The 27,332-nt window shown below is 41.1% G+C and overlaps 1 protein-coding gene across 1 annotated transcript in view; it reads right to left on the bottom strand.

Annotated features, from left to right (window-relative positions):
• Positions 1-1,350: 1,350 nt before the first annotated feature.
• The window catches only part of LOC309388737 (vitamin D3 hydroxylase-associated protein-like), a 37,406-nt gene continuing 11,424 nt past the window's right edge, over positions 1,351-27,332 (bottom strand). The window contains exons 5-15 of the mRNA XM_081946330.1: positions 25,986-26,192; positions 22,477-22,517; positions 21,653-21,777; positions 19,078-19,203; positions 18,399-18,496; positions 17,419-17,518; positions 13,131-13,174; positions 11,164-11,203; positions 6,400-6,508; positions 3,406-3,551; positions 1,351-1,893 (exon numbers count right to left, since the gene is read on the bottom strand). Of these exons, the coding sequence (XP_081802456.1) occupies positions 1,759-1,893; positions 3,406-3,551; positions 6,400-6,508; positions 11,164-11,203; positions 13,131-13,174; positions 17,419-17,518; positions 18,399-18,496; positions 19,078-19,203; positions 21,653-21,777; positions 22,477-22,517; positions 25,986-26,192 (1,171 nt within the window). The 3' untranslated portion in view covers positions 1,351-1,758. The remainder of the gene's footprint in view (positions 1,894-3,405; positions 3,552-6,399; positions 6,509-11,163; positions 11,204-13,130; positions 13,175-17,418; positions 17,519-18,398; positions 18,497-19,077; positions 19,204-21,652; positions 21,778-22,476; positions 22,518-25,985; positions 26,193-27,332) is intronic.

Here is a 27,332-nt window from a genome sequence, read left to right on the forward strand (position 1 = left end):
TCACCATATTTTTCTTGAATGCTAATTCTAGCACTATTTGTTCAGTGGTGGGCTGCAAATTTTTGAACAACTGGTTCTCTGCCCTAATGACTGGCTGGGTGGCTGTGGCTAGGTGGCAGTGCCAGGGGGTGTGATAGCACTCAGGCTCCTGCAGCACTCTGCCAGTCAAAACGGGGCACTGGGGTTAATTACAAAATGTGGGTTTTGCTTTATGACATCCAGATTCAGCAAGCAAGTGGTGTGAACTGCACAGAAAATACATTTTTGTTTGGTTATGAAGAAGTATCCCCAAAGTCAGATGTACACTCAATGTAGACTGACTTTTAGCTACACATCTTCCCAGAAAACATCTTCCCAGCTTTGTAGGAGTGGCTTGCCAGTCATGTGACTGGACGGGCATGGCCAACTTGTAAAATATGGTGAAACTCACTTAACAACCAAAATGTTGGATCAGAAACTCTGGCATTTGAAGCACGCAAGTCTTAAAACGGTCAAGTTACAAGACCTTGCACCCCTAACCCTTTAGAAAACAAAACACCAGGGGTGTTCAAACTTGACAGCTTTAAGACTTGTGGACTTCAACTTCCAGAATTCCTCTTCTCACTCTTCATCTTGATGATGTGTGGACGGGCAGGGGTAGGGAGCTGGAACCGGTTCTAAACGGCACTGTAGATTTTTGGAACCCCTTCTGTAGAAGAGATTAGAACTGGCAGGAACCCACACCCGAGCCTACCACTGTATTTGTTTCAATTCCATTCTTTGACACACCACTATTTTCCAGCATTTTTAATTGCACTTATTTTTCTGTAGTTTTCATTTGTAGCCCACTTCACCCACTTCCAAAGTAATAATTTAATTCTATCTTGGTCTGAGAATCAATCTGTGTTTCTCTGTCTACCACTGTAATTTTAACCATGCCTCATTCTCTTTGACCTATATTCTTTGGAACTGTATTTTCTCTATATGCACATGAATCTATCTTTTATATTAATTTTAAAATCACCATATTTATTCTTTTATCCTTCTACAACCTTTTTTTGCTTTATCATTTTACCAAATATCCTTTTCCCAGCTTCCTTTAGTATACGTCCACAAATGTTTGTGACATTCTGTATTATAATTCTTTTTACCATGATTCAGGCAACTTCCAGATGATCTTTCCTTCTGTGTACTCTCCATTCATTCTTTTGGAAGATTAATCTATCTTGCAATGTTTTCTTCATATAGAACTAACATATTCATTTCAGTTTTGCAAATAATTTTTGAGATTCAAAGAAACTGGGTGGTATCAGTTACCATAGTAACATCCTAGATCACTGGTCTGATTTTAAATTGTCCCAGATTCATCTGTTCAGATTTACAGAAAAGGTTTTTATTGCACAATCAACTTATCTCATTCACAGAATTTTACAGTATAGAATTTACTGACACCAGCATTTTCCATTGACAGCTTTCTCAAAAGTCCCAATAGTTGATGAAGCAATGACAGAATAATTGTATCATACCTTCGAAGTGATAGCATAATTTAAAGGAGTCTGTCTGAAAAATCCTGTTGTCCATATGCTTTATTTAGCCCTAATTACAAAACATTACCAAAAATTCTCTACTTTCTAAACCATATCTTCTAATCTCTCTATATCGTATCTTGCTGAACATTGGTGAAAATATAGCTGAGCTAACCCAGAAATAAACTGCATAAGTCAATATAAAGTTTATTTAGAAAGATCAACATTCCTTGCAGCCTTCTTTCTGACAGAGTCATATTTTTCTCTTTCCCCATCTCCCATGGGAAACTGTCTCCACTTCTTTCATGAACCGAAGACACAATTCTTCTTGCCATGGCAAGGCCACGCACTGGACTGCTACAGGGAGCCCCACAGCATCTTCCACAGCCTATAGGAGAAGCAAAAATGGTAAGACATTACTCAACGTATTCATCAGTCTTCTTGACTGCAAATCAGTCCTTGAACTCAATGCGACTTGGAACTTAGCAGAAAGTAAGCAGAAGTACCTTCTTATATCTAATGGGAGGCACTGATCCAGCACCCACCCATAACCATTGGCATGTGAACGATGCTTACAAGAGCTAGAGATTTTGAGGTGTGCAACATAGGACTGCCAATAAAATAGGATCCCAATGCTAAAAGAATTCTTTAACCTAGATATTGCAGCAAAATCAATATTATATAGTCAGCTAGGTAGCAGCTTCTAGTCACTCTTGGCTGACCATAAAAAAGCAGAATTAGTATTTATAGTATCTACCACCAGAAAATCTTAGAATGTAACAACAACAACAACAACAACAACAACAACAACAAACTAGGCAAAGGAAGTGGCTGACTGATTGTTACTGCCAAGAATGAATGGATGGATGGATGGATGGATGGATGCATCTTTGTTGCAATCATCAATCAGAAAAATAGAAGAAAAAATGTGAATATGGAAATAATTGTTCTTTTAAATAAAGTTTAGCAACCTTTACATCATTACATCATTTGAATCTGATAATAAAGTTGTACAGGGCTGAGCTAGAGGTATACCATAAAGGCATAACTTCTTCTCCAATGAGCATTTTCCATAGCAAAAAAGGCTCAAATGCAAATGCAGTCTGACAATATTACTGCCAACAATATTGTCATGTCAATGAAATCACCAGAATTCTCAGCCTATTCAAAGCTATATTTTTGGCAGAGTCACATCTTATAGGGTCACGCCAAGCTATAGCTCAAATTCCTTTAAAGGAGATAAAAGTCCCTTATAACTCAGTAGGACCTATTTGAATTAAATAGACTCATGCTCAAATCAGGAAAAAATATTCTTAAATTAAAGTACAATTTTCTTTAGTAATAACAGGGATCCAACTCAACCTCAATGTAGCCAATGAATGAAGCCACAGCCAACTCGCCATGGCCAACTCACCACAGCCAACTTGCTGTGGGACAACTCACTGCAGGAGAAGTGTTACACTAATATCAAAGAAAAGATAGAATAGAATCATTAAAGAAAGGATGGAAAAGGAGGAAGAAAATGAAATGTATGACAAAAATGTAAATATTTTTATTTATTTTAAATAATTAAATTGAATTGTTAAATTGTCCTATGGCAAGTTGTCCCATGGCAAGTTGGCCACGTTGAGTTGTCCCAAAGCAAGTTGGCCATGGTGAGTTGGGCTGCAGAGAGTTGGTCATGGTGAGTTAGCTCATTCTGGAATGAAAGCAACTTTGAATTTTTGTCAAGAGACTGTTCTTCAAATTTCTCCAAAGGAAACCAGTCACCAAATTTCACCGGTCTCAGAGGAGCAGTCAGGAAGGATCCATTCTGCTAACATTTTGTACTGCAAAGTGAAGATTTCAGCAATATCTTGACTCCCATAAATGGCAATTGCATTTCTTGCTGTTCACTAACCTCCTTCATTCTTGTATCCCAGAAGTCTCCATAGTGCCCTTTGTAATGCTTCAATTCCTCTTCATCTATTTGTGTAACTGTTGTGACTGGTACAACTCCAGCAGGGAAATTCAAGACATTGTATAGATGGGTATAAGTAGTAGCAACTGGAAAAGACACCATATACAAGTTATTTATTTCTCAACAGGATCAGGCCATCATGTTGTGACTGTAGCATATTAATAGCGTAACAATACAATCCATTCTGCAGCCCACAGATGCTACTCAGTTCCATCCTCCACAAGCCAGGAAGCCATATGGGGTGGATGCCACCAGCGCAATCACAATATGCTGGCAGTGATGCAGTTGCCCAAGGGGTGGAAGGCTGTGGCTTTTATGAGAAAGCCATCAAATAAAATATGTTGAATATATGCTGAAGATTGTCAGCATCATATATAGCTTGTCCTGAACAAGGGAGGATGAAAACATAATGTTTTCAGAACCATTTTCCTTCTTATTAGAGTTGAGGTCCACAACTGCTATATAACTACATGAATATAGCAACAAGAGAGCTATGCTTCAGGGTAATAGCTTTCTGGTGAGGAAATTGGAACAATTTACAAGTGCGGGAAAATATCTAATGCTTGCTGAGAAATGGCATCATCATCTTCTCTTCAGGGATTTTTTTTTTTTTAATTTTTGAGAAATAAGGAAATGAACCCAAAATGTCAGGGCTGCCTGATGCTTGCCTTGCATTATTTTATCATTCGACAAATCATCTGAAACAACTCTAAGAACAGTTGCAAAATTGTTCTGGATGGATACTTAGGGTTGTGCCACCTGGCAGCCATAAGCTGCTTGGGCCTCAAGGTAAATCCAATGGGAAAAAGCTAGTTTAGCCTCCTCTCTGAAGCAGGGTTCGTCCCTTCACCTTGGCAATGATTTGTTTGGACTACAGTTACCATAGTGTCTGACTGATGTGTTTTCTATCTATGTCAGGACACCAAGTGCTTTCCTTTCTAAGGGTAGGTCTCTGTGACACATACTTTCTATTTACAGATCTTCTGTTGGTTCTATCTTCAATGAGAGACCTTCAACCTTCCCTATCCCAGTTCATCCAATGTTTGATGTCTTTCACTCATTTATCTAGCATTTCATTGATCCACTCGTGAACCAGTTTCAAAAAGAATGGCCTTTCAGTTCACCGGTGAACTCTTAACAGAACTCTAAAGGGTGTACTCAACCCACATCACTGGAGTTATTCAGTTGTGGATAACTCATGACTGTTGAACCTGTTTCCCAAATCATTGGTGTTTTTATGTGTAGATAGGAAGTCCGTGCACGGCCTGGGATGTGCCTTGTAGATCTAAGCACACTTTGGGGTTCTGTGGAAAGGGCTTTCAGAAGCAGGCCGGCATCGAAGTAGTTCATGGAAAAATGTTCTCACCACAGTGCATACTAGCCATTTGAGCAAGCGTCTTGCCAAAAAGTAATAAAGCACAACAGATGGACCTCATGACACCCCTTTTGCTGGTAGAAGGTTAAAAAAAACCAGCCCTTCTTATGCACAGCAAGAAAAGATGGGTGGAGATTGTCTTCAGAACAGTCTGGGGACAAGGTTCCTACCCTTGAGAAACAGGAAATGGATTCTCTACTCACAGGAGCAAGCAGGATATGAGGGTGAGTAGATAGTCCAGAAGAGACTTTACTCAGCTGATGTACTGACCAATAGACACCCCTATCAGCCAAGGTCATATCTAAGAAAGTAACATATAGTATGTATGTACATATGTATGCATTTTCTGATTGGCCTGATCATCTGAAGAACTAAATTAGTCAGTTCTGAATTGATTGTTGTTATGCTTTATTATTAATCTATCTATTCTTTTATTGCATTGCTACCATTATTACCTAGAAAGCAGCTCTATTTCCTTTACAGTGTTACCTGCTAAAGTCTGCTTCCTCACTTTTATTTTACTCTGACAGGAAGCTACATTTTGATGATATCTTTTGATCACCTGCCCTGTGACAGGTTCCTTAATTCATTCTACATGCTTTCCTGCAAGGGAGATTTGAGGGCACAGATTGAAACTGGGCTTAATGATCACCTAGCTATAGGGCGCCATGCTCTGTAATTTGATAGCTATCATCTTCTACATACCAATATTTTATGTTCTAATAAAATGCTCTAATGCTCGTATCCTTTCTTACAGTTTGTTTATATGGTGTGTGTGTGTGTGTGTGTGTGTGTGTGTGTATATATATTTGTTTTCGTAGATTTTCACGGGTGTAGGTATGCTGGTTTTGTTGTATTCGGGTCTTTTCCCATGTAAGGTTGAGATTGTCTTTGCAACGTTTCGGCAGGATCTCACCTGCCATCTTCAAGCGTGGGCTCAAAAGCTTTTGAGCCCACGCTTGAAGATGGCAGGTGAGATCCTGCCGAAACGTTGCAAAGACAATCTCAACCTTACACGGGAAAAGACCCGAATACAACAAAACCAGCATATATATATATATATATATATATATATATATATATATATATATATATATATATATATATATATATATATATATATATATATATATATATATATATACATACATACATACATACATACATACACACACACACACACACACACATTGTTTTAATATCTTCTAGTTTTTTTCTTTAATTTTTTAACACTGTGATATATCTTCTAGGCTTTCTAATTGACTGTACTCCACTCTCTTTATGCTTGTATAAGACCATAATAAAGATTTGGCTTGACTGAAATTTGGCTTATTGACATCTGGGGCCTCATCTGACAGTGCCAGCCTCGGTCTCCCAATCAATTCAGGAACTGGAGTGATCAAAAGAATGATATCAGAGCTTCAAAAAGAAGGAGCAGTGCACATATTCCACCTTGCAGGGATGTTGTTTTTTTCATACCCCTGGAATCTAACCCTTCTTAGAACAGGCAAAAGAACAAGGTACACAGAGAAAGTTATAGTGGAAGTATGATTTGATACCAAATAGTTTGCCAGCATATCCTAGATTAAAGGCTGGGCCCAAAGCAGGACAAAGCACAACATCCAGCTTCAATTTTCTCCATTCTGCAATGAATTCATCACGGTAAGCCTGGAACGAAAGAAAATGCAATGGGTGTTGTATAAGAGCCTAATGCTAGTATCAACACAAAGTGATTGATGTGTTCAATTCAGCCTCCTTTATCCTATCTAGCCCCTATGGCTTCTAGGCGCTAGTTCAAGACTTCCATGGAAATGCCAGAAAAATGCAGAATGGGGATGTACCATTGGATATAGCCAGCATATTGTGGATACAATACCCTACTCTGAAGGATGACTTCTCCAGCAGCTTCATGTAGGTCAGAGGTGTCAAACCAGGGGTGAGTTCCTGCCAGTTCTAACCTCTTCTATAGAAGAGGTTCCACAAATCTACAGTGCTGTTTAGAACCAGTTCCAGCTCCCTCCCCCTGCCCGTCCACACATCATCAAGATGAAGAGCGAGAGGAGGAATTCTGGGAGTTGAAGTCCACAAGTCTTAAAGCTGTCAAGTTTGAACACCCCTGGGTTTTTTTCCCTAAAGTGTTAGGGGTGCAAAGGTCTTGTAACTTGACAGCTTTAAGACTTGCACACTTCAATTCCAGAGTTCCTGAGCCAACATGACTGGAGGAGGAATTCTGGGAGTTGAAGTCCAAAAGTCTTAAAGCTGTCAAGTTTGAACACCCCTGGGGGTTATTTCTAAAGGGTTAGGGGTGCAAGGGTCTTGTAACGTGACGCTTTAAGACTTGCACACTTCAATTCCAGAGTTCTTGAGCCAACATGACTGGAAGATGAATTCTGGGAGTTGAAGTCCACAAGTCTTAAAGCTGTCAAGTTTGAACATCCCTGGGGGGGGGTTCCAAAGGGTTAGGGGCGCAAGGGTCTTGTAATTTGACAGCTTTAAGACTTGCATGCTTCAAATGGCAGAGTTTCTGAGCCAACATTTTGGTTGCTAAGCAAGAGCATTGTTAAGTGAGTTTTACCACATTTACAAGTTGGCCATGCTCACCCAGTCACGTGGCCAGCAAGCCACTCCCACAAAGCAGGCCACACCTACAGAAGAGGTTCTAAAAAATTTTGAAACCCACCACTGTGTCAAACCTGCATCATCACATTGTCGTCACATGACAAATCGTGATTTTTTCCCCTTTGCTAAACTGAGGGTGGGCATGGCCAGTATGTGACATATCTGGCCCATGGCCCATGTGTTTGACACCCATGATGTAGGTATTAAACAATAGGGGCAGCTACTCATAACTAGGACACAAATAAATAGTTGCTGGATCAATCCCTTTTCCCTTCCTACAATTGACTGGAACTGTCAACTCAGGAAAAAGGAACCCCTGAAAGATATTACTTCTGATTCCAAACTTCACAGGCAGTTCAGAAGGGTTACCAGTTGATGATCTTGAAATCTTTTCAGATGTTGGTTGCCCCTAGGAATATAGTCCGCCCGTCCCCCCCCAGTCATTAATTAACACTAATACCACTCTATAAAGCCCTAGTAAGACCACACCTAGAGGACTTCATCCAGTTTTGGTCACCACACTATAAAAAAGATCTTGAGACTCTAGAAAAAGTGCAGAGAAGAGCAACCAGGATGATTAGGGGACTGGAGACTAAAAATATGAAGAATGGTTATAGGAACTGGGCATGGCTTGTCTAGTGAAGAGAAGGACCAGGGGAGACATGATAGCAGTCTTCCAATATTTGAGGGGCTGCCACAGAGAGGAAAGGTTCAAGCTATTTTCAAAGCACCTGAAGACCAGACAAGGAATAATGGATGGAAACTGACCAAGGAGAGATTCAACCTAGAAATAAGGAGGAACTTTCTGACAGTGAGAACAATCAACCAATGGAACAGTTTGCCTTCGGAGGTTGTGGGGGCTTCATCACTTGAGACTTTCAAGAAGAGATTGGACTGCCATTTGTCAGAATGGGTCTCCTGTTTGAGTGGGAGGGTTTGACTAGATGACCTATAAGGTCCCTTACAACTCTGTTAATCTCATTTATCTGATTTATTTCACTGCCCATCCACTAGCACAACCAAGGCAGTTTCCTCCTATGGCCAACAACTAATGGAAAAGAAATCAGATCGCCCATTTGGTAGCGCATTTTGTAGGTGATTTGCAACCATCTTCTCAACAATGTCTCCTGCAAGGGGAGATTGGAGACGGGGCAATAATTGTTAAGGTTGCCTGAATTCAAAGAATGCATCTTAAGGATGGGAACAAATTAGAGTTTCCTTCAAGATTACAGACCATATTCTCTCCCATAAAGATAGAGAAGCATTGCCTCCCCTGTAGGATTCTTGCAAGTAGAATGTTAAAAAAGAAAAGCACTGAAGTTTCTTGCTCTCACAACTAAAAATAAAAATTTGATGAGTGCTAAAGAAAGCTTTGGGCTTAAGCATGTGCCACGAGCAGCATTTTAAGACCTAAAGCCAAGAGACAATGAAAGGTCCTTGAGACTTTATCTCTTTAATTTCTTTTCCCCAGGATTTACCTATCTCTGTTTTATCCAGCTGATACCTTTCATCAGTTCACTTGGGATAGAATATCTCTTCCTCCCACCAAATCAGGCCTTACATTCTAACCTCTCCTCAAAAAAAGTAAATTAGAAATATGTAGTCTCCCAAGACTGTTTTCAGGATCATTTCAAGATTTCAAATGTGAACTCTAGTTTCATCAGGAAAGAAAAAAATGGCCCTAATTCCAAAATAGGCACAAAGGTCATAGTAAAAATATTATGTTATCTCAGTTATTATCTGAGCTAATAACTATCTGAGCTAATAACTATCAGCAAATGCTGTGAATGCTTAACGTGTATCATTTATCCAACTGCATGTTATCTGACACACCCAGTATCAGAGGGTACTGGCAAATGCATTTTTAAAAGAGTTGGAGGTCATACCAAGCCTTGATCTGAACAGATAAATCTCAGAAGCTCAACTAAACCTAACCTTCGTGCAGATTAATTTTGGGTAATGCTAAAGAAGCCTACCCCGGTCTTCTACCCCTTTCAGAAATGTATAGCATATCTATTGTCTAGGATTATGGGAGTTGTAGCCCCCATGCATCTAAAGTGGCCATATTCAAGAAGTCAGTCAACGTTCATCAACATTGGAAAAACAGAATGTTAAGATGGAAGACAAGTGCTGATAGATTATTATATTGAGGGCAGGTTATGAGTTAATAAATAGCAACAATAGGTAATTATCTGAATGGTCTTGGCAAACAGATGTTGAAATGTAATAATACAATAGTAATTGGCATGTTTACTTCTGCTTAATTAGCAACTTTGCATATGCTTAGGAGGACGCCTGTATTACAAGAAGGAACAGCCAGTTAGTTAAATTAGGATCTGGGATTATTAATATGATGGTAACATACTTTGTACATTAAATTTAATTGGAATTATCCCTAATGAAGAGGTATGACATAGCTTTCTACTTGCAAAATAGTATACTCAGTTTAATGAAGTTTTTCTCAGAGTTAATCTAGGACAGCGATGGCGAACCTTTTTTGGCTCGCGTGCCATAAGTGGGGGGAGCGCAGGGGGGTCATGTGTGGGCGTGCTGTACCCATAATGCAATGCGCAACCCCCAGTGCGCATGCACGCACTACAGGCGCTCCCCCCCATTTTTACATGCTTTTTTCGCCCTCCCCAGGCTCCAGAGGCTTCATAGGAGCCTGGGGAGGGCGAAAACAGCCTCTCCCGCCCCCCCGGACGCCCTCCGGAGGCATCAGGGAAGCCTCCAGACGGTCCCTGAAGCCTTCGGAGTGCTCAAAACGATCCTCCGAGCAAACCAGAAGTGATTCTAGGATCTTGTCCTTAGAGTTGAAATAAACCTGATAAGGGAAGGAGGACTGTTCACAGTCAAAGGAATGTATCCTGATATCTTTGAGAGTTCAAATGTAAGTTTTGCCCTACCTGATGAATAATCAGAGAGCTTACAGATAAAAAAAACAATGTATTTTTATGAAGTCCCATCCATCCCCACAAATTCCGCAATTTTTCTGTTACAGATAACATCGTACTGATTTAAAAAATGTCTGTACACCGTACTGATAAAAAAGTAGAAGGCTTGGTGAAGTCCTGAGCTTCAACCTGTCCTATTATATGATACAATTGATGTCCCATAGGACATACAGTATGTGGCTACTGCCAATTAAATTGGAACCTGGAAGTCATAGTGCATAAGAATAAATGCCCGACTTTGTGACTCTATGTTCTCATTTTTTGTATATTAAGAATAAAACCCACCTCTTCACTAATTCTATTTAGCCATGAAACTGTTGGTTTGCGAACAAGCTCAGGAATGAGTAGAAAAAAAGTTGAGAAACTTCATATAGTGTTTCTCCATCCCACATTCCAATCCAATTAGGTCATCATTTTTGACCACTTTAAAACTATCTGGTGACATGTGTTACAGGAAATAACAATAGTCTCAATTGCATACTGATGTGCCACATAAAAACCATTAAGGAGTTTGCTTCAACTATAACTGTAGAATCCATAATATACCGGATAACCCTAGAGGAAGATTGTGTAATGTAAGGAGCTTTGCTAACTATTCTTTTCTATTCTTTCTGCTCAGCATTGAAAAGTACAAAAATAAACCCAGGGCTGCGTTCATCTAAAAAGAAACCGCTCCTTTGTTTGTTCTGGTTGGGAAATATCTGAGAGAATTAGAATCTTTGGCCAAGTGACATAAACAAGCTGACTCACCATCCGATCCACATTGTTCTTCCAGAGTTTTTGGACTGACCTAGAATTTGAAGAAATCATGAAGATCAAAATTAGCATACTGAAAAAAGATCAACAAAATAGTTATGCCATAGAATCATAAAATTGTGTAGTTGGAAGGGACCATAAAGATAATCTCATTCAACTCTATGTAATAGAAGAAGAAAAAAACCAAATAATCCTGTCCAGCCTACTCAGACTGCTATTCTTCTTCTATTTTTTTTCTATTCATGAATTCTTTTCTTATATTGAAAGGAAATCTAGATAGCTGCAACTTATACCTATCATTTCTGGTCCTAGTCTCCTTGGCAGTCACCATTTTCTCAACAATATATTTCTGTGCACCTGAGCAGTGAGATCCTATCTCCCTCAGCCTCCTCTTCTTCAAATTAAGTTTCTCCATTGTCCGTATATAGTAGATTATGTGTTGAAGCCCCTGCATCTTTGTCATCCTCCTCTGAACTTGTGGAACAACTGTTCAACATGTTGTTGGTCTGTGCTTAAGGAGGCAGACCTCTCAAAAATGACCCATTTTTCGTGAAAACGGGCCTGTTTTTTTTTTTTTTTTTTTGTCAAAAAAGGGCATGAATAGCCTTTAGGAGGCTTGTAAAGTGCTCCTGGGGGCTGAGGGGATTCGGCAAAAATTGGCCCATTTGTTTTGCTCATTTCTGCCCTCCCCAGCACCCAAGAACACTCTGAAAACTTCCTAGAGGCTATGTATGGCTATTTTGGTGAGGGGGCGGGGTTTCGGGAGGCAAAAAATGCTGTATTCAGTGTATAAGACGCACCCAGATTTTCAGCCTCTTTTTTGAGGGGAAAATGTGCTCTTATACTCCGAAAAATATGGTAATTCCCCCACTTTTTTTAATGGTGTGCGCATGCGCAGACCTTTTAAAGAGCAAATGCGCACACATGCATGAAAATTTTCCGGCATCAAACCCGTAGTAATGCCAGCAGGAACCCACCCCTGCCCTGTTCCATTATGCTGTTCTTATGCATGTCCCAGTATAAACCAGCAAATCTCAACTAAATGGATGCTTTGGCAGCAGTTTGGAAAATATTGAGTAGATCTAAAATTACTACTTGTGGCCACTGGGCAATTTTCCCGCTGCCATACTTTCTCAAGTTTTTGTTTCATGAAGGCATTACTTCCCTTTCTCTGGGAAAGTTTTAGTGGACATACATATTTACACACACTCATATATGTAAAAATACAGTTATATGAAATATAGTGTAGCTAAATGAAAATGTATAAATATGCACATATGCAGGGACAGCAACCAGCTTTAAAAATAATTTAAAAATCCCTTTTTATAGCACTTCTACTTTTCTGAATAACTTCTACTACAAATACTGTTATAAAAGGTCTTTCCTACTAGCATAACAATACACTACAGCATAGGTTGGTATTGCATCCTGGAGAAACCTAAGTGTGTGGTTGTTAAGAAGTGAGACTGATTGATGGCACACAGTAAATCCAAAGGCTGATATTGCGGGATATCAGCATCCATTCAAGGAAGAAAACACCATAAAAAGTTGATGAAGTTGGCTGAAATGGCAAAATTGACTATTTTGATTAAAGAAAAAAAAATATAAGAACTTATATTTCCACATAGAAACCGCTTCTGAATTTTTTGCTTGAAGTGGAAAAGAATGAAACTTTGATCTTGGGTTTTACCAATTAGATTGATAGATCTTTATAGAAACGGCTTGCTCATATTATTATGAAAAAACAAAAAGACGCGATTTGACCTTAATGCTTTATTTTACTGCAACAGAGAAAGTTGGAAGTCAATGTTTCTTTTTCTCTTATCCTTCTCTTCCCCCTCTTCCTCCCCACCATTTCCCTACTTACTTTCCTATTTTGTATCTTATTTTATATTATAACCCAATATAAATATTAAACCAAAACAGAAAAAAAGGAAGAAAACACCATAAAGTTATCTTACCCTACTCCAAGGAGGGCACGCAGATGTCGGGAGATTCGTGGAAACTAAAATAAAAACACTGCATTAGAAACTGGGGTGGGCTGCTGGAGGTTCGCAGGGGTTCAGGAGAACCTCAAGCTAATATTCTGTGCAGTTCGGAGAATCCCCAAATCCCACTCCTGGCTGGCCCTGCCCACCCCACCCCTCCTAAGAGTCCCCATGTGGCCCGTTTTGGATGCAGTTAAGTGCAGGGCGGATGTGGAGGCTTAGGGAGGGCGAAAAACAGGCTAACCGAAAGTTCAGAAAGACTGGAATCGAGCCCATTTCTGGCCTCCAGAGGGCCTTCGGCAGCTGGGGGGATTGTTTTCACCTTCCCGGAGGCTCAAGGAAAGCCTCCAGAGCCCAGAGAGGGCAAAAACGCTCCCCCGCTGCCATGGTGCAGGAGACTGACTAGGCCACGCCCACCATGGCCACGCCCACCCAGCAACCGGGCACAGAATTGCTAAAATTTTTGAAGCCCACCCCTGATTAGAAAACCACATATAACAAGAGGTTATTATGCAGTATGTAACAAACCTACTGGCCTTTGAAGTTTATTAACTGTTTAGCAATTCTATGGCTCCTTCTCCTTATTCTGTATATTCTCTGGATGCTGGCTTGGAATGAGGATACCAATCTATCTTAGTTAGTCATCTTTTTTCAAAAGGCCAGAAGCCATTGGTCTTAGATCAGTGTTTCTCAGACTTGACAATTTGAAGATGGGTGGACTTCAACTCCCAGAATTCTCTACCCGACAAGCTGGCTGGAGAATTCCGGGAGTTGACATCCATCCATCTTCAAATTGCCAAGGTTGAGAAACACTACCTTAAATCTTCCACTCATAACTGTGTTCTAATCTTCCATGGAACCAATTAGCATGCCTTCTAACTGTCTAGAAGATGGAGAAAAACTAAGGTTACAAGCAGAATGTCTGCTCCTGCTCTGATTCACTGCTGTGTTCATATTTCATGTGATGAAAAAAAATAGGGGCAGGTTTTTAGCAGCTAATGATGTTGGAGGGACACTGGCAAGACACCACATCACTTAGGCCGGAGGAGCAGCTAGGGAAACATCCCAGGAAATTAGAATGTAAGACAAGAGAGAAGTTTCTGCTAATGGGTAGCCATCTGTTCCTCAGCTCCAGTGGAAATGCTACTATTGGTTGGTAAAACGCTCCACCCTATTGTACAAATTACTCATCCCTTTCATCTGATTTGCCCATATCTTGTGACATTAGGTAGTCACTTCAAACAGCTGTGCAAAAAGCAACATATCCTTTCAGGAAGAAGAGGTACAGATAGTCCTTACCTATGACCACAGTCGGGAACCAAAATTTCTGGCTGTTAGGTGAGTTGTGGCTGGTTTTATGACCTTTTTTTGCCATATTTATTAAGCCAATCACTGCAGTTAAAGGAACCACTGCAATCATTAAGCAAATCTCACTTTCCCCATTGACTTTGTTGGACGCTGGCTGGGAAAGTTGCAAGAGGTGATCAGATGACTCTGGGCGTAAAATACATGCCAGTCACCAAACCTCTGAATTATGGTAACATGACAACAGGGATGCTGTGACAGTCATAGGTGTGAGGACCAGTCGTAAGTCACTTTTTTCAGGGCTGTTGTCATTTGGAATGGTTGCTAAATGAATGTCCTAAATTGAGGACTGCCCCAATAAAATCAGTGGGGTTTTAAAAAGTGTCAATTATAGGTGCCGGTTGCCTGTCGTTTTTTCACTTTTAGTTGAAGATTTTTTTCACAGTGGAGTATCAGACTAAGACACCACAACTAAGATGTTCTATAACTGAGGGATTGAATAGAGGAGGGCAAATTCAGGATGAGTTAGAACCACAGAAATGTTTTTGCAGGAAACAATTAAGATTTGTAGGCATCCTATTTTCTCTGAGCTACCCTCTGCTTTCCACCCCATCATTTCATAGGGAATTGAGTCATCAAAAAGCGACATGTGAAAACCTGAGCGAGGCTGTATCAGGGTCATTACTGTTAGATTACAATTTTCACCTGGGTTATTCCACTTTGTAAAGAAAAGAGCTAGAGCTTGCTTTCTGTTAACAAGATTGACTGAGGCCACAAGCTCAAAATGGAAGTCATTTTGAGTTACTTTATGAAAGAGAGAATCCAATACACCTGTTTCTCTTGAGATTCAGCTTTGATTTCAAAAAGAAAAGAAACATGATTTTCTCTAAAGATCCAGCATCATTTCCCTGATTAAAATACAACAATAGCAAATTGATGGAAATGAAGAGGAAAATGCTAGTAAAGTATTACAAGCAAAAGAAGCAATCACATTTTCATTTGTATATCAAGGACTCTGTTTCCAAGGACTTGAGCAGCCTTGCAGAATTATTCCTGGCAATGAAAAACATCTAAACCTTAGATCATTTTGAAACACTGACCAGAATATTAAAACAGTGCCTTTTTTTTTTTTGCATCAGATCATAAAAAGTCTTATTTAACATTCTCATCTTCCTGAACTTCCCTAGAGGAAAATCAATTTATTTTACTCACGAATAAGCACCAAAAGAATTAAGTCTCAAATTGGAACCATTCTTCAGGAGTTGCTTCTGTAGTAGTACTACAATTCCCAGAATTCCCAGCAGGGGTGGGTTTCTGCCAGTTCTAACCTCTTCTATAGAATAGGTTCCACAAATCTATCGTGCCATTTAGAACTGGTTCCAGCTCCCTCCCACCGCCAGTCCGCACCACACTTGCCCCGCCTGCCGCTCACTGATTGGCTGGCTCACCAATCACCCCGCCCACCTCTAAGAGTCCTATCTAAACCTTGAAGTTTTAAAGCTGTCAAGTTTGAACATCCCTGGGATTTTTTTTCTAAAGGGTTAGGGGTGCAAGGGTCTTGTAACTTGACAAGCTGTAGGACTTGCACACTTCAATGCCAGAGTTTCTGAGTCAACATCTTGGTTGCTATGCAAGAACGTTGTTAAGTGAGTTTCACCACATTTTACAAGTTGGCCATGCCCACCCAGTCACATGACTGCCAAGCCACTCCCACCCAGTCACATGGCCAGCAAGCCACTTCCACAAAGCAAGCCACATCTACAGAAGAGGTTCCAAAAATTTTTGAAACCCACCACTGATTCCCAGTCAACTTAAATTTGAATCCCGACTCAAGAGGAAGATAAGAAAGGCTGATATATACAGTAGGTTTCACTTCTAGTCCTTTGGCTTGTCAGATACTTTACTCCTTCTGTATTTGCCAATCTTTTTAAATTGAAGTTCAGGAATCGCCTTGCTCTAGCAGAGAAGATATCAATGTATACTCCATTGGCTGCTTTATAGGCTTATCACATTTAGCCTAGTTAAGAGAACCTAAGCTTTACTTTCCTTGGTTTTGCTAGAAGTCTCTGGGAGTTGAAGTTAAGTGTATCTGAAGGACATCAATTTGGAAAAAGCTATTTCAGTGTTTGCATCAGTGGTGGGTTGCAGGCCGTATGCCCCGGTATGGGCATACCGGAGCCTGCTCGGAGCACTGGGTACCGTTCCGGTACGGTGCTCAAGAGAGCCCACCTGCCCGCCTGAGCTCCTTACCTGTCCTTTAAGCCTTTGGCACTTCCACCCACGCACATGGCGCATACAGCGCCTGTGCGACCCTCTGTCGAGCAGCTGGAGCATCGCAGAGGCTTGCGGAAGCATTGCAGGCATGTACAACGCATGTGCGTGCCATGCGCGTCCATTTGGGTGACACCAGGGCCGTTCCAACCGTACTGGTTGGAATGGAATCTGGAACCCAACACTGGTTTGTATTCACTTCAGGCTATTATTTCCTGTCCTCATCTATCTGATAGCCTTTGACATTTCCCTTGATCTTACAGGCTAAACATCACAGCAATTGATCTATCAACAGCAGCACCAGGAATTTCTGAATTGCATTTTTAGGATTAGCCTATAAACCTGGGTAATGAGGAGTGAAATCCATTTTTTACCAATCTATTTCCATAGAAGCTGGCGGGCATTGCTCTAGTGTTTACCTTTAATCTAAATAGGATGATGGTGATCTAAAGTAATGAAAAAAACCAACCTCCAAAATGTCACCCAGGAGTTTTTCGACACAGAAAAATCCCAGTGGCAAGTTAACTTGTCATATGGAAGGACCAGAAAGAATCCTATAAATTCTTGCAAGCCTATTGTACATTCCACCTCCATTGTTTTTGCTTATGGATAAAATGAGACTCTTTCTGAAGATTAGTATTGTGTATTTGCGCAGACAGAAGAGGGAAAAAAAGCAAGAACTCACCACGGGCATTAAAAGGAGAGCCAAGAGTCTCTTCAGCAGGTCTGGCATTCTGTAACAACGAATCTGGTTTTTCCAAGTGGAATCTACAAATTCTCCATCACTGAAATAGTACAAAGAGAAAGAAAGCAGATTATTATAGAGAGTATAAGGAGGTAACAGGCCAACCTTTTGGTACAAGGACATAACTTGGAAGATGGGGAGGAAAGAACTATTCATTCACTCAGGAACCCTCACAGGTGGAGTGTTGCATTCATGTCAGAAACACCAAGATGCTTCCATGTTGAAAGGAATAGCTGGTGACATTACCGTTGCCCAGGGGATGCTCAGATCTCTGGGGGCTCTTTTCATGTCCCTAGCAGGAGCTGTAGCAAAGGACGAGAGTTCACTCCACCCCCACAGCAGCAGTTGGGTCTTGAATGAGGGCTTGCTAACCCCCCCTTCCCAATGTCCTAGCCAACATGCTCCTCTTACAGGTAGATAAGATTCTAATTGAAGAGAAGTTGTATTGAGTAACTTTTGCTGCCAGAGCTCACCATAACAGCATTGCCAGAAAAGCTTTAAGAGTTGTTAACCTAATTTGCCTAGCTTCTACTCCGGTAACATTATATTTCAAACTACAGCATACAAAACTTTTGTCAGACCTATTCTCGAATATAGCTCGTTTGCCTGGAATCCACACTGTATATTGGACCTTAATACAATTGATGTTTATACTTATACCTGTTATCTCGTACATGTTTGACAAACTAAATAAAAATAAAACCTGTCACATGATTCTATGAAAAGTCAAATAGGAAAAGGGGAGAAGCAAAAGATTCAGACACTTCCTTTCCAGCAATCAGGCTACCAAATATTCATAGTATTGGAAATCTGCAAGCTTTATTTACTCTGCTCCTTGCTGGCGCTTGATTTATAGAAGGGAAACAAAAACAAAAATGCAAGTGACTTTTTCTATGAAATTTTAGTGTATAATCACTCACAATTTTTCCAATAGTGTGGAACTTCCATCAGCATAGAGGCCTTTGGTAAAGAGTTCATCCACCAAAAAATCAATGTTAGGTGGAGTGAATGGTATCAGCTGAGAGAGGAAAGAAAAACAAAATCCATATTTAATGGCACACAATAAACTTATACAAAGAGTTACTCTGCTTTTAAAAGTTGAGCCAAAGCTGTTTTATGGCTTGCAATTACTTCTTCCCCCCCAAATCTGTTGGAAGCCACATGTTCATCCATAGAATGAATGAAGCCAATTATATATAGGAATACAGCACAGATGCACAGCCTAAGGGTTACGTCCTAAAACTACCAGATTGAGCTGCAAAAATGTGGATGATTAAGTAGGTAGCAAAAAAGCAAGCGTTAAACTGGCATTTAATAGTCATTTGGACTTTTGCAGCCCAAATATAGTGAGCCTCCAAAAGGGGTAATTGTAATTTTTAATATGACTGAAGAGAAAAAATGATTGAACATACGGAAACCATCACACTAGTCAAGTTTGCTTCTAAATGAATCTAAAAACAAACGAAACCAAAACAAATGAGCAATTGCCTTCCATTAGCTGCTTTTGGAATGCCACTGGCAGAATGCCATTCAAATGCCAAGGCTATTGCTGCCACTGTATGCACCCAAAAAGATCTTTAATCCTAGTGTAAAGCTTACAGTATGCCCTGCCTCCTGTAGCAGTTTTTTGGTTTCCTGCACAGCTCGTCTCATGCTGGGAGATGGCTGGAAATAACCATCTCCATCGTAGAATCCAATCCTAAGGGGACAGGTATTCGAGTAAATCTGAAAAGACACAAATCTTCAATTAGTCCGGTCACTAGGACAAGAAGAGAGCTGGACGTGTTCTTTTAAGTCCTAATACTGTTTCAAATCTGGGTATATCAGGACTCTGCCTAAGAGCTAACAAGCATCCAGAAAGTGCTAATCAGCCTTTATAGATAGTCCTTGGATTACAATGGCAATTGGGACAGGAATTTCCATTGCTAAGCAATGTGGTCATAAAGCATGACATACATAGCTTAATGATAGCAATCCCAGCAATCCTCCTGCCATTGTTAAGCAAGGATCGTGTGAATCATTAAGTGAGAACCTCATGCAAATTTGACATGAGAGTAGGTGAGAATCCAGAAGCACTTGCTTATGCAGAGGAAAGCAGGTGAGGCAGGTTTGTGCTATGGCATATGAGCAGGTAGACACTATGGCAGTGTTTTTCAACCTTGGCAACTTGAAGATGTCTGGACTTCAACTCCCAGAATTCCCCAGCCAGCGAATGCTGGCTGGGGAATTCTGGGAGTTGAAGTCCAGACATCTTCAAGTTGCCAAGGTTGAAAAACACTGCACTATGGAATGCAATACCCAATCCTCCCTAGGGGCTCCTCGGGAGAAAATGCATCAGAAGCAGGAGTGACTTGAAGTTTCCTGCTGGCTTCCCCATTGGCTTTACTTGTGAGAAGCCAGCAGATTGTGATCATGTGATCATGGGTTGCTATAACCATTGTAATTATGTGCTGGGTGCCAAGTGCCTGAATCTTGATCATATGACTGTAAGTATACTATGATAGACACAATTTCAACAACTGGTCATAACTTCAAATGGACTACCTGTGCATAGGCAGAGGTACCTGTACCTAGAAGTCAATTTTCTGTTCTCTCCATGGAAAGGATGGGAGCAGCTGCCCGTGATGATGAATCTATGGCATGCATGCCACAGGTGGCACTCAGAGCCCTCTATGTGGGCACGCCAGCTATTACCTAAGCCCAGCTCCACCGAGTATGCACGCGCACCTCCCACAGGCCATCTGGTCTTCGGGCCTGTGCCACGCATGTGTGGGAGCATGATCTTCCCTGATCTCTGCAGTTCCCCCCCCCCCAGCGCTCCCTAGCTTCCTCCCCCCAGAGCATCCAAGTTTTCTCCCCCCCCCACCAGCGTGCCCTAGCTTTCTCCTGCATTTCTGCTGCCTGTGCCTTCCCTGATCTCTGCAGGTTCTACCCTCTGCAGATGTCTCTCTGTAACAGGAATGCAGAGAAAGCTAGGACTCACTGGGAGAGAAACTGCAAAAATTGGGGAAGTTACAGGAGGCAGGAATGCAGGAGAAAGCTAGGACACGCTGGGGGGGGGGAGAAACTGTGGAGATCGCGATATTATGGAATTCTAGGAACTGACACAGAATTCCGGGATCAAACAGAAAAGGTTTATTGTGCAAGGTTCAGTGCAACACCAGTAGCAAAGACTGAACCCTGAAGGATTCTAATGCAGGTACTTTTGTACATACTTTTGACATCTGATGATTGGTTACATTTCTGACAGCCCAGTTATCTCAACCCCCCCCCCCCCCTGTTGCTATGCTATAGAAGATAAACTTTCTAAGTAGGTCACAGGATTTTTGCATCTATCTACATTTCCTGCCTAAGTTTCCTGTCTTCAAGTCTGCGGTTACATTTGCTTGGCTATGTGTGACTTCCTGCTTATGATGCTTCCTCTTACAAAAACTCTTAACATGCTCAATGAAGTTTCCTCTTACAAAACTCTTAACGTGCACCATTATAAAGTAAGTCACATATATTAAGATTCCTATTATCCCATATTATTCCATATTCCATCTTAGCGAGGCCCCTCCACGGCCCATATTGGGCCTGAAAAGCCACCTGAAAGCCAAAATGGAGCCAGGGGTGGGGTGCATGCGGGATGGGGGCCCCCGCACTGCATTTTGGGGATTGGGGCAAGTGCGTGTGCATTCATGCACATACGCACGCACTTTGGACACTCAGCAACAAAAAGGTTAACCATCATTGGCCTATGCAGTTCCGTATGGGAAAGAAGATTCTTGAACAATTCTGGCCAAAACCTACTAAAAACTATAATCAGACCAGTGGTGGGTTCTGGACAGTACTGCCTGGTACGGGCGTACCGCTGGGAGCTGGGAGCAGCATACCGGAATGGTGGTTCATTTGGCCCACCCGCCTGCCCACGTTCCTTAGCGCTTTTTGATGCAAACAGGCCAATTGCCCACGGGCACACAGTGTGCGGTGCCTGCGCGACCTCCGCCAAGCAGCTGAGTGTCACTGGGTGGTTGTGTGCACATGAGTGCACAGCACGCATGCCTGATGAGGTGGCCCGGCCCCATCACAGCATACCAGTTGCGACGGGATCTGGAACCCACTACTGAATCAGACCCCCCCCCCATACACCCACACATGCACCCTGATTCATCACTATATCCAGTTTGATTACCTTGTCATTAAAGGGAAGTGGGGGCACAGCTGGATCCAGACAAAACATCTCATCACACAATAGGGCTTTCATGCACAAAACCAGGCTATCCACATCTCTTGCCATTGGTCCTGTCACAGAGATGACTAGAACAGAGAGAGAAAGGTCTCTAGTCTTGGTGAAGGAAGACAGAACATGGCTTTGAAGTAAAGAAAAGCTAAATGGTCCCCTGAGAATTCGCTTTCTAATAATTAGGGGATTTTGAACTTCTACAATAGTTTACTCAAGTAGCTTGATTTATCTAGCAGTTTTTGACACAGAAAATACACTATTTTTACTCCTTGTGTTGTCATCCTAAACTATACTTTAAAATTGTAAATTACTACATTCTTCTGAAATATAACTATAAATGCAAATGAACCTGCGATCTTATTGTGCAACAATAAATAAATCCCAAATCAGTAGGGAAACAAACCAACCAAAAAAAAAAAAGACATCGCAATGTGACTGAGCAGTGATGGAGTAGTGGTCCCAGACAGTCCAAAGACCACTGGATGAGGATTATGATACAATAATGTCATCGGATGTCTCCCTTTTCCCCCTACTAAATCCTTTTCAAATGTATTTGTTTACCATGAAATAAATTAGAAGTGGCCAAGAAGTTTTTAATAGCTAGGTTCTTCAGGAAAGGACATGAAATGTGTTGGAGGAGAAGGAAGAAGCTTGAGTGCAATTTTGGATGGTTGATTGATTAGCAGAAGGCCTACATATATATTCATCAGGAACTTTGGCTTTTTCTCCATGAGCTGAATAACAAACACTTTATCAACTATAGATTTGCTCACCTGAGTTCATTCCAGGTACAGGAGTGGTAACACCTTTGACACTGCACAACAGCAAATGAGAAAAGCAAATTAACAATAGGCAAAGCCAAATGAAAAAAGAGACCCTGTCACGAAATGCAGGTATTGTTGAAGGAGACTAATGATATCCACAACTATTGGAAAGACACTGAGAATGTTTTCAAGATTATCCTTTTCCCTTTAAAAAAGTAACAAAATCATAGGCACCTTTCATTGTCCCTACAACATTGTAGCTTGGCTACATGTAAAGCTGTCCCAGAGTACACTATCTAGTATATTTACTACAGTATATCTTGATTGTTTAATTATGCTGCTTGAACATACTTTGAATTCGAGAAACTTGATTTTCCTTCTTAGGAATTTGGACTAGAACTAACAACATTACCCAAACAGATTTGAGCTTTAAGAGAAAATTGACTTTAGATCTTCTGTACTTGCAGTGGTGGGATTCAGTCAGTTCACACCACTTCGGGAGAACTGGTTGTTAACTTTCTGAGCAGTTTGGTGAACTGGTGATTAGAAGAAATCATTAGGGCAGAGAACCGGTTGTTAAATTATTTGAATCCCACCACTGCCTACTTGTAATATTTTCAGAGGCCCAGTCCTTTTTCTTTTAATCCAGGAGTGGGATACTATAACAATTATCTTCGTCTCAATCCTGACCTAACCACCCCCACCCAAGTCTTCTTTTCAAATCCCCAGGAAATTGATATATCTCCATGTACAAAGATCTATTCAGATAAAGTAGTACTCCATTAAGGGGATAGAATTACCTTCCAACAATTTTTCTTCCAGACAAAGAAAGGATGAAGACCATTTGTGATACAAGGTTTACATTTTATATTGAGCCAGGGCTCAGAAGAGTTTACATTCAGTAGGAAAAAAAAGTCTTTAAATTAATTAATGCTATGCAAGATAATATAGGAGTCATTGATTAGCATCCTTTCCTTAAGGAGACATCCTGGGAGCCCTCAGTATCCCTAATAGAGCTAATGCATCCTGGGCCATCTTTCCTATCCCTGCCATCAATAAAAGCCTGTCAAAAAAGATTGCTTGCTCAAGAACTGAGAAATGGAGAGCGAAGAAGTAAAAGAGGTGGTGACATCATTAAGTAGGAGACTTCTGTCTTCTTTTCTATGCAAAGCAGCCAAAGAAATGCACTCTTTCTTCCCAGTAAGAAAATATACCCCTATAACTTTAATCTTAAACTGTCTATTATTGATCTCACCCCATTCCGAAGAGGTCTGTAAGGGGCGTGCATAAGCGCACCATCATGCCTACTATCACTGTCCTACTGTCCCCATTTATCTGCACCCATTTCATTCAAACTCATGTTTATTCTTATGCTTATTATCTTGTAAATAACTGACAAATTAAATAAATTAATAAATAAAAATCACGTATTGCATTTAAAAAAATATAGGGAAACTTCACACTTCAGCTATCTCCAATCTGTGCCATTCCAAATAGGTGGACTTTCAAAATTCCCAGCCAATAGGACCATTCATTGATATCCACACCACCTGAATGCTATATACTGGTACATACCCATCTGGGGGGAAATGGGGGGAGGGATTCTTGACAAGAGTTGGAACGACGCAAAATGTTAAGAGTGAGGGAAGAGAGTTAAATACCAAGACTAACTAAGCAAGAGTGAATGGCAAAATATACCATTGTACATAAGCTCTTCTACGTATGTTCTATGGTTACTTTTTCTTTTTCGCACATAAATATTGGAGAAATAATATAAATCTTTGGCATATCTATTTTGGGAAAGTTGAAGGGGTATAAAACTGCAGTATTGTTTAGTATCTATACCTTAATCTCAATTCCAATTTCTCTAATCTTCCTAGCTTGGCTATTCAACTTAGCAGTGGTGAATATCTCATGAGGCTGAATCAATTCTCCTGGTGATTTCCTGCTCCAGAGTAGACAAGTCACTAACATTATCTGGTTTGGAATATATATTTGTTGAGTTTGTAATATTTAGCTATATTGGTGCAACATTTCCTTTCCCCCTGAAGTTTTTCAAGTGTTTAGAACATAAAAACAGATTCATTCTATTGGTGTTCTGTGAATGAAGCAGGGAGGCCATGGCTGGAATATGAATGAGCAGGACAGTGGTGTGTTTCGGATCCCGGTGCAACCAGTACGGTGCAACAGAGCCTGGCGTCCACCACATGAATGTGCGCAATGCACACATGTATCCTTCCCTCCTGTGATGCCTCCGCGACACTCCAGCTGCTCTGCGGAGTGTCGCACAGGCGCATGCGCGAAAGCGCCAAAGAGCTCAAATACAGGTAAGGAGGTCGGGTGGGCAGATGGGCCCTCCGGAGCACCATACCAGGGTGTACCACCTGCAACCCACCACTGGAGCAGGATGAATGCTTGTGTGGATGACATGATGGGAAATGAAAGAATGAATGAGAAAACGAAGGAATAAATAAATAAAAGGGATAGACAGGGACAGAAGGCTATGGTCTACTAGATTCATGACCACTTTACCTGAAGAAACATGGCCTCGTCCTTTCTTTTAGCAATTCTTAATTCCTAACAAATACCTTCCTGTTTAGTAAGGATTATATTTATAATCTAGACTGCTAGTTTCCTACTGGTTTCTGAACTGACAGTCACAAGGTAGAATTTATGTTGAACATGCACTGTTTATTGGCATACCATTCGCCCTTGACTTGGTTGACATATATGTTCCAGCATAACTCTGGAGCACCTCAAACAATTTCAACCAAACAAAGATGGCTTACCCTCTGGAGACAAATACTGGGGGGGGGACACACCCCTGGTGTGTGTCTGTGTGTCTCTGTGTGCCTGTATGTGTGTGTTCCAGCATAAGTCTGGAATGCCTGGCCCGTTAAGGAAAGTAAATTTGGTGTCCTAGAGTTGCAATTGTTTGTGATGTCATGGGAGGGAGAAGGGAAACCCTGGGCCGTTAAGCAGAGCGAGTGTGGTGTCCTAGAGTGGCAATTGTTTGTGATGTCAGTTCCTTTGCAGCTTCCTATGGAAAGTTAGCCATGACGTTTGTCCTCCATTGAAGCAATGGGGAAGCGCCTGATGGATTTGGGGCAACATGCCAGGATAAGCGCATGGGAGGAGGAAAGGAGAGGGCATGGATGATGGGCATGGGAATAAGGGGAAGAAAGTCCCCTCTCAATGGCTCCCTGTCAGACACACACTTTGACGTCTATAAATACCCGGGCAACACCGGGTTATCATCCAGATTATTATATATTATCAACTATTTGTGAAAGTTGTGAAGGGAGCCAGTTTGATCTAGTCGTGGTTAAGACACTAGGCAGGAAACCAGGAGACTATGAGTTCTAGACATACCTTAGTCATGAAAGTTGGCACTCTCTCTCAGCCTGACCCACCTCAGAGGATTGTTGTTGTGGGGAAAATAGGAGGAGGAATTATGTATGTGCTTTCCTTGAGTTATTTATAAAAATAAAAATCCAATAAATAAAAATGAAACTTACCTCACTCTATAGCCAGTTGGTTTGAATCCACAGATCCCACAAAAGCCACATGGCACCCGAATACTTGCAGCCACATCTGTTCCAATGCCAAGCATGGATCCTCCTCCTCCAATAAGAGCTGCTTCCCCTCCACTGGAGCCTCCAGAACTTTTCTTGTGGTTGAAAGGGTTCAAGGTTTGTCCAAAGACTGTATTGCCACAGTCAATGCTGCGTAGGAGGGGGAAAGACCCATAAGCAAATCAAAGGCATGCAGAAGGAATCTATTTAATAACAGCTGTGGTGGCCTAAAGGTGGAGCTCTTTCCTCACAATCAGGAGGTTGTGAGTTTAATCCTAGGTAGAGGCAGATGTAGGATCTCCTGCTTGGGCAAGGGGTTGGACTAGATGACCTGCAAGTTCAACTCTGTTAATCTGTTACTTCTGATTTTGCTTATGGTGGAGTTAAGACAAGAAATCCACGTGGCTCCCACTCTTGTGGAAGGCACTGAAGACACAATCACTTCCTAGGCCTTAGGGTAGAGTGGAACTAAACATCTGTAAGATTTGTGTTAGATATTAACATATATCGTAGCAAGTCTCCTCTCTGGTCCGCTGCTACAGCGGGAAACAGGTATCGCTCTGATTGGTCGAGAGGCGTACCCGATCCCTATAAAAGGGGAACCCTCCGGCCACAGAGTAAGCTGGATCACTACTTCTACGAATAAAGAGCTGTTAAGTCACTTCGTTGTCCGCAGTCTGTTCTCTCGTTGCCCAGATCTAACAATTTGGTTTTTGCCTGACATGATTTCTACTTCTTTGAATGCATCTCTCTTTGTTCTTTGCTTCCCTTGTTCTAGCTTTTTACAGTACAAAGTGCCCAGGAATCAGGCTTCAGTTTTAAAAGACCTTTGCGTCAAAAATAAATAAAAATATTCAAATGCAAATTTCTATTGCCTATGCGTGGTGAGAATTTATCATACTCATCAAGTTGAGGAAGGCTTTCCTAACAGCTGAGCCATACATATCTGGAGTAAAACCCAGGGCTTTCTGAAAATTCAGTGACCAATTTTATTGGTTAAATTTTTTTTTGCCAGTTTAGTGGAAAACAGCCATACAGATTTGGCTAGACACTACAAATACTAATTGAAGGAAACAGTCTAGTCTATATGGGGTTTGGGACAGTGATTTTGCTGTTATATCGCTCATGAAAGGCATGTACTTTCATGCTGGGTGAAATTTCTGAGAGCTGCTATTTAATTCATGATGGAGGGCACCATATTGGAGACAAATGAATTAAAACATGGTTCTTTTTCTTCAGGAAGAAAAAAAACTGTTTTAATGATAAGAATAGAGCTAAAATCTAGCAATC

This window comes from Natrix helvetica, assembly GCF_964273705.1.
Source record: "Natrix helvetica genome assembly, chromosome: 3".
Classification (NCBI taxonomy): domain Eukaryota; kingdom Metazoa; phylum Chordata; class Lepidosauria; order Squamata; family Natricidae; genus Natrix; species Natrix helvetica.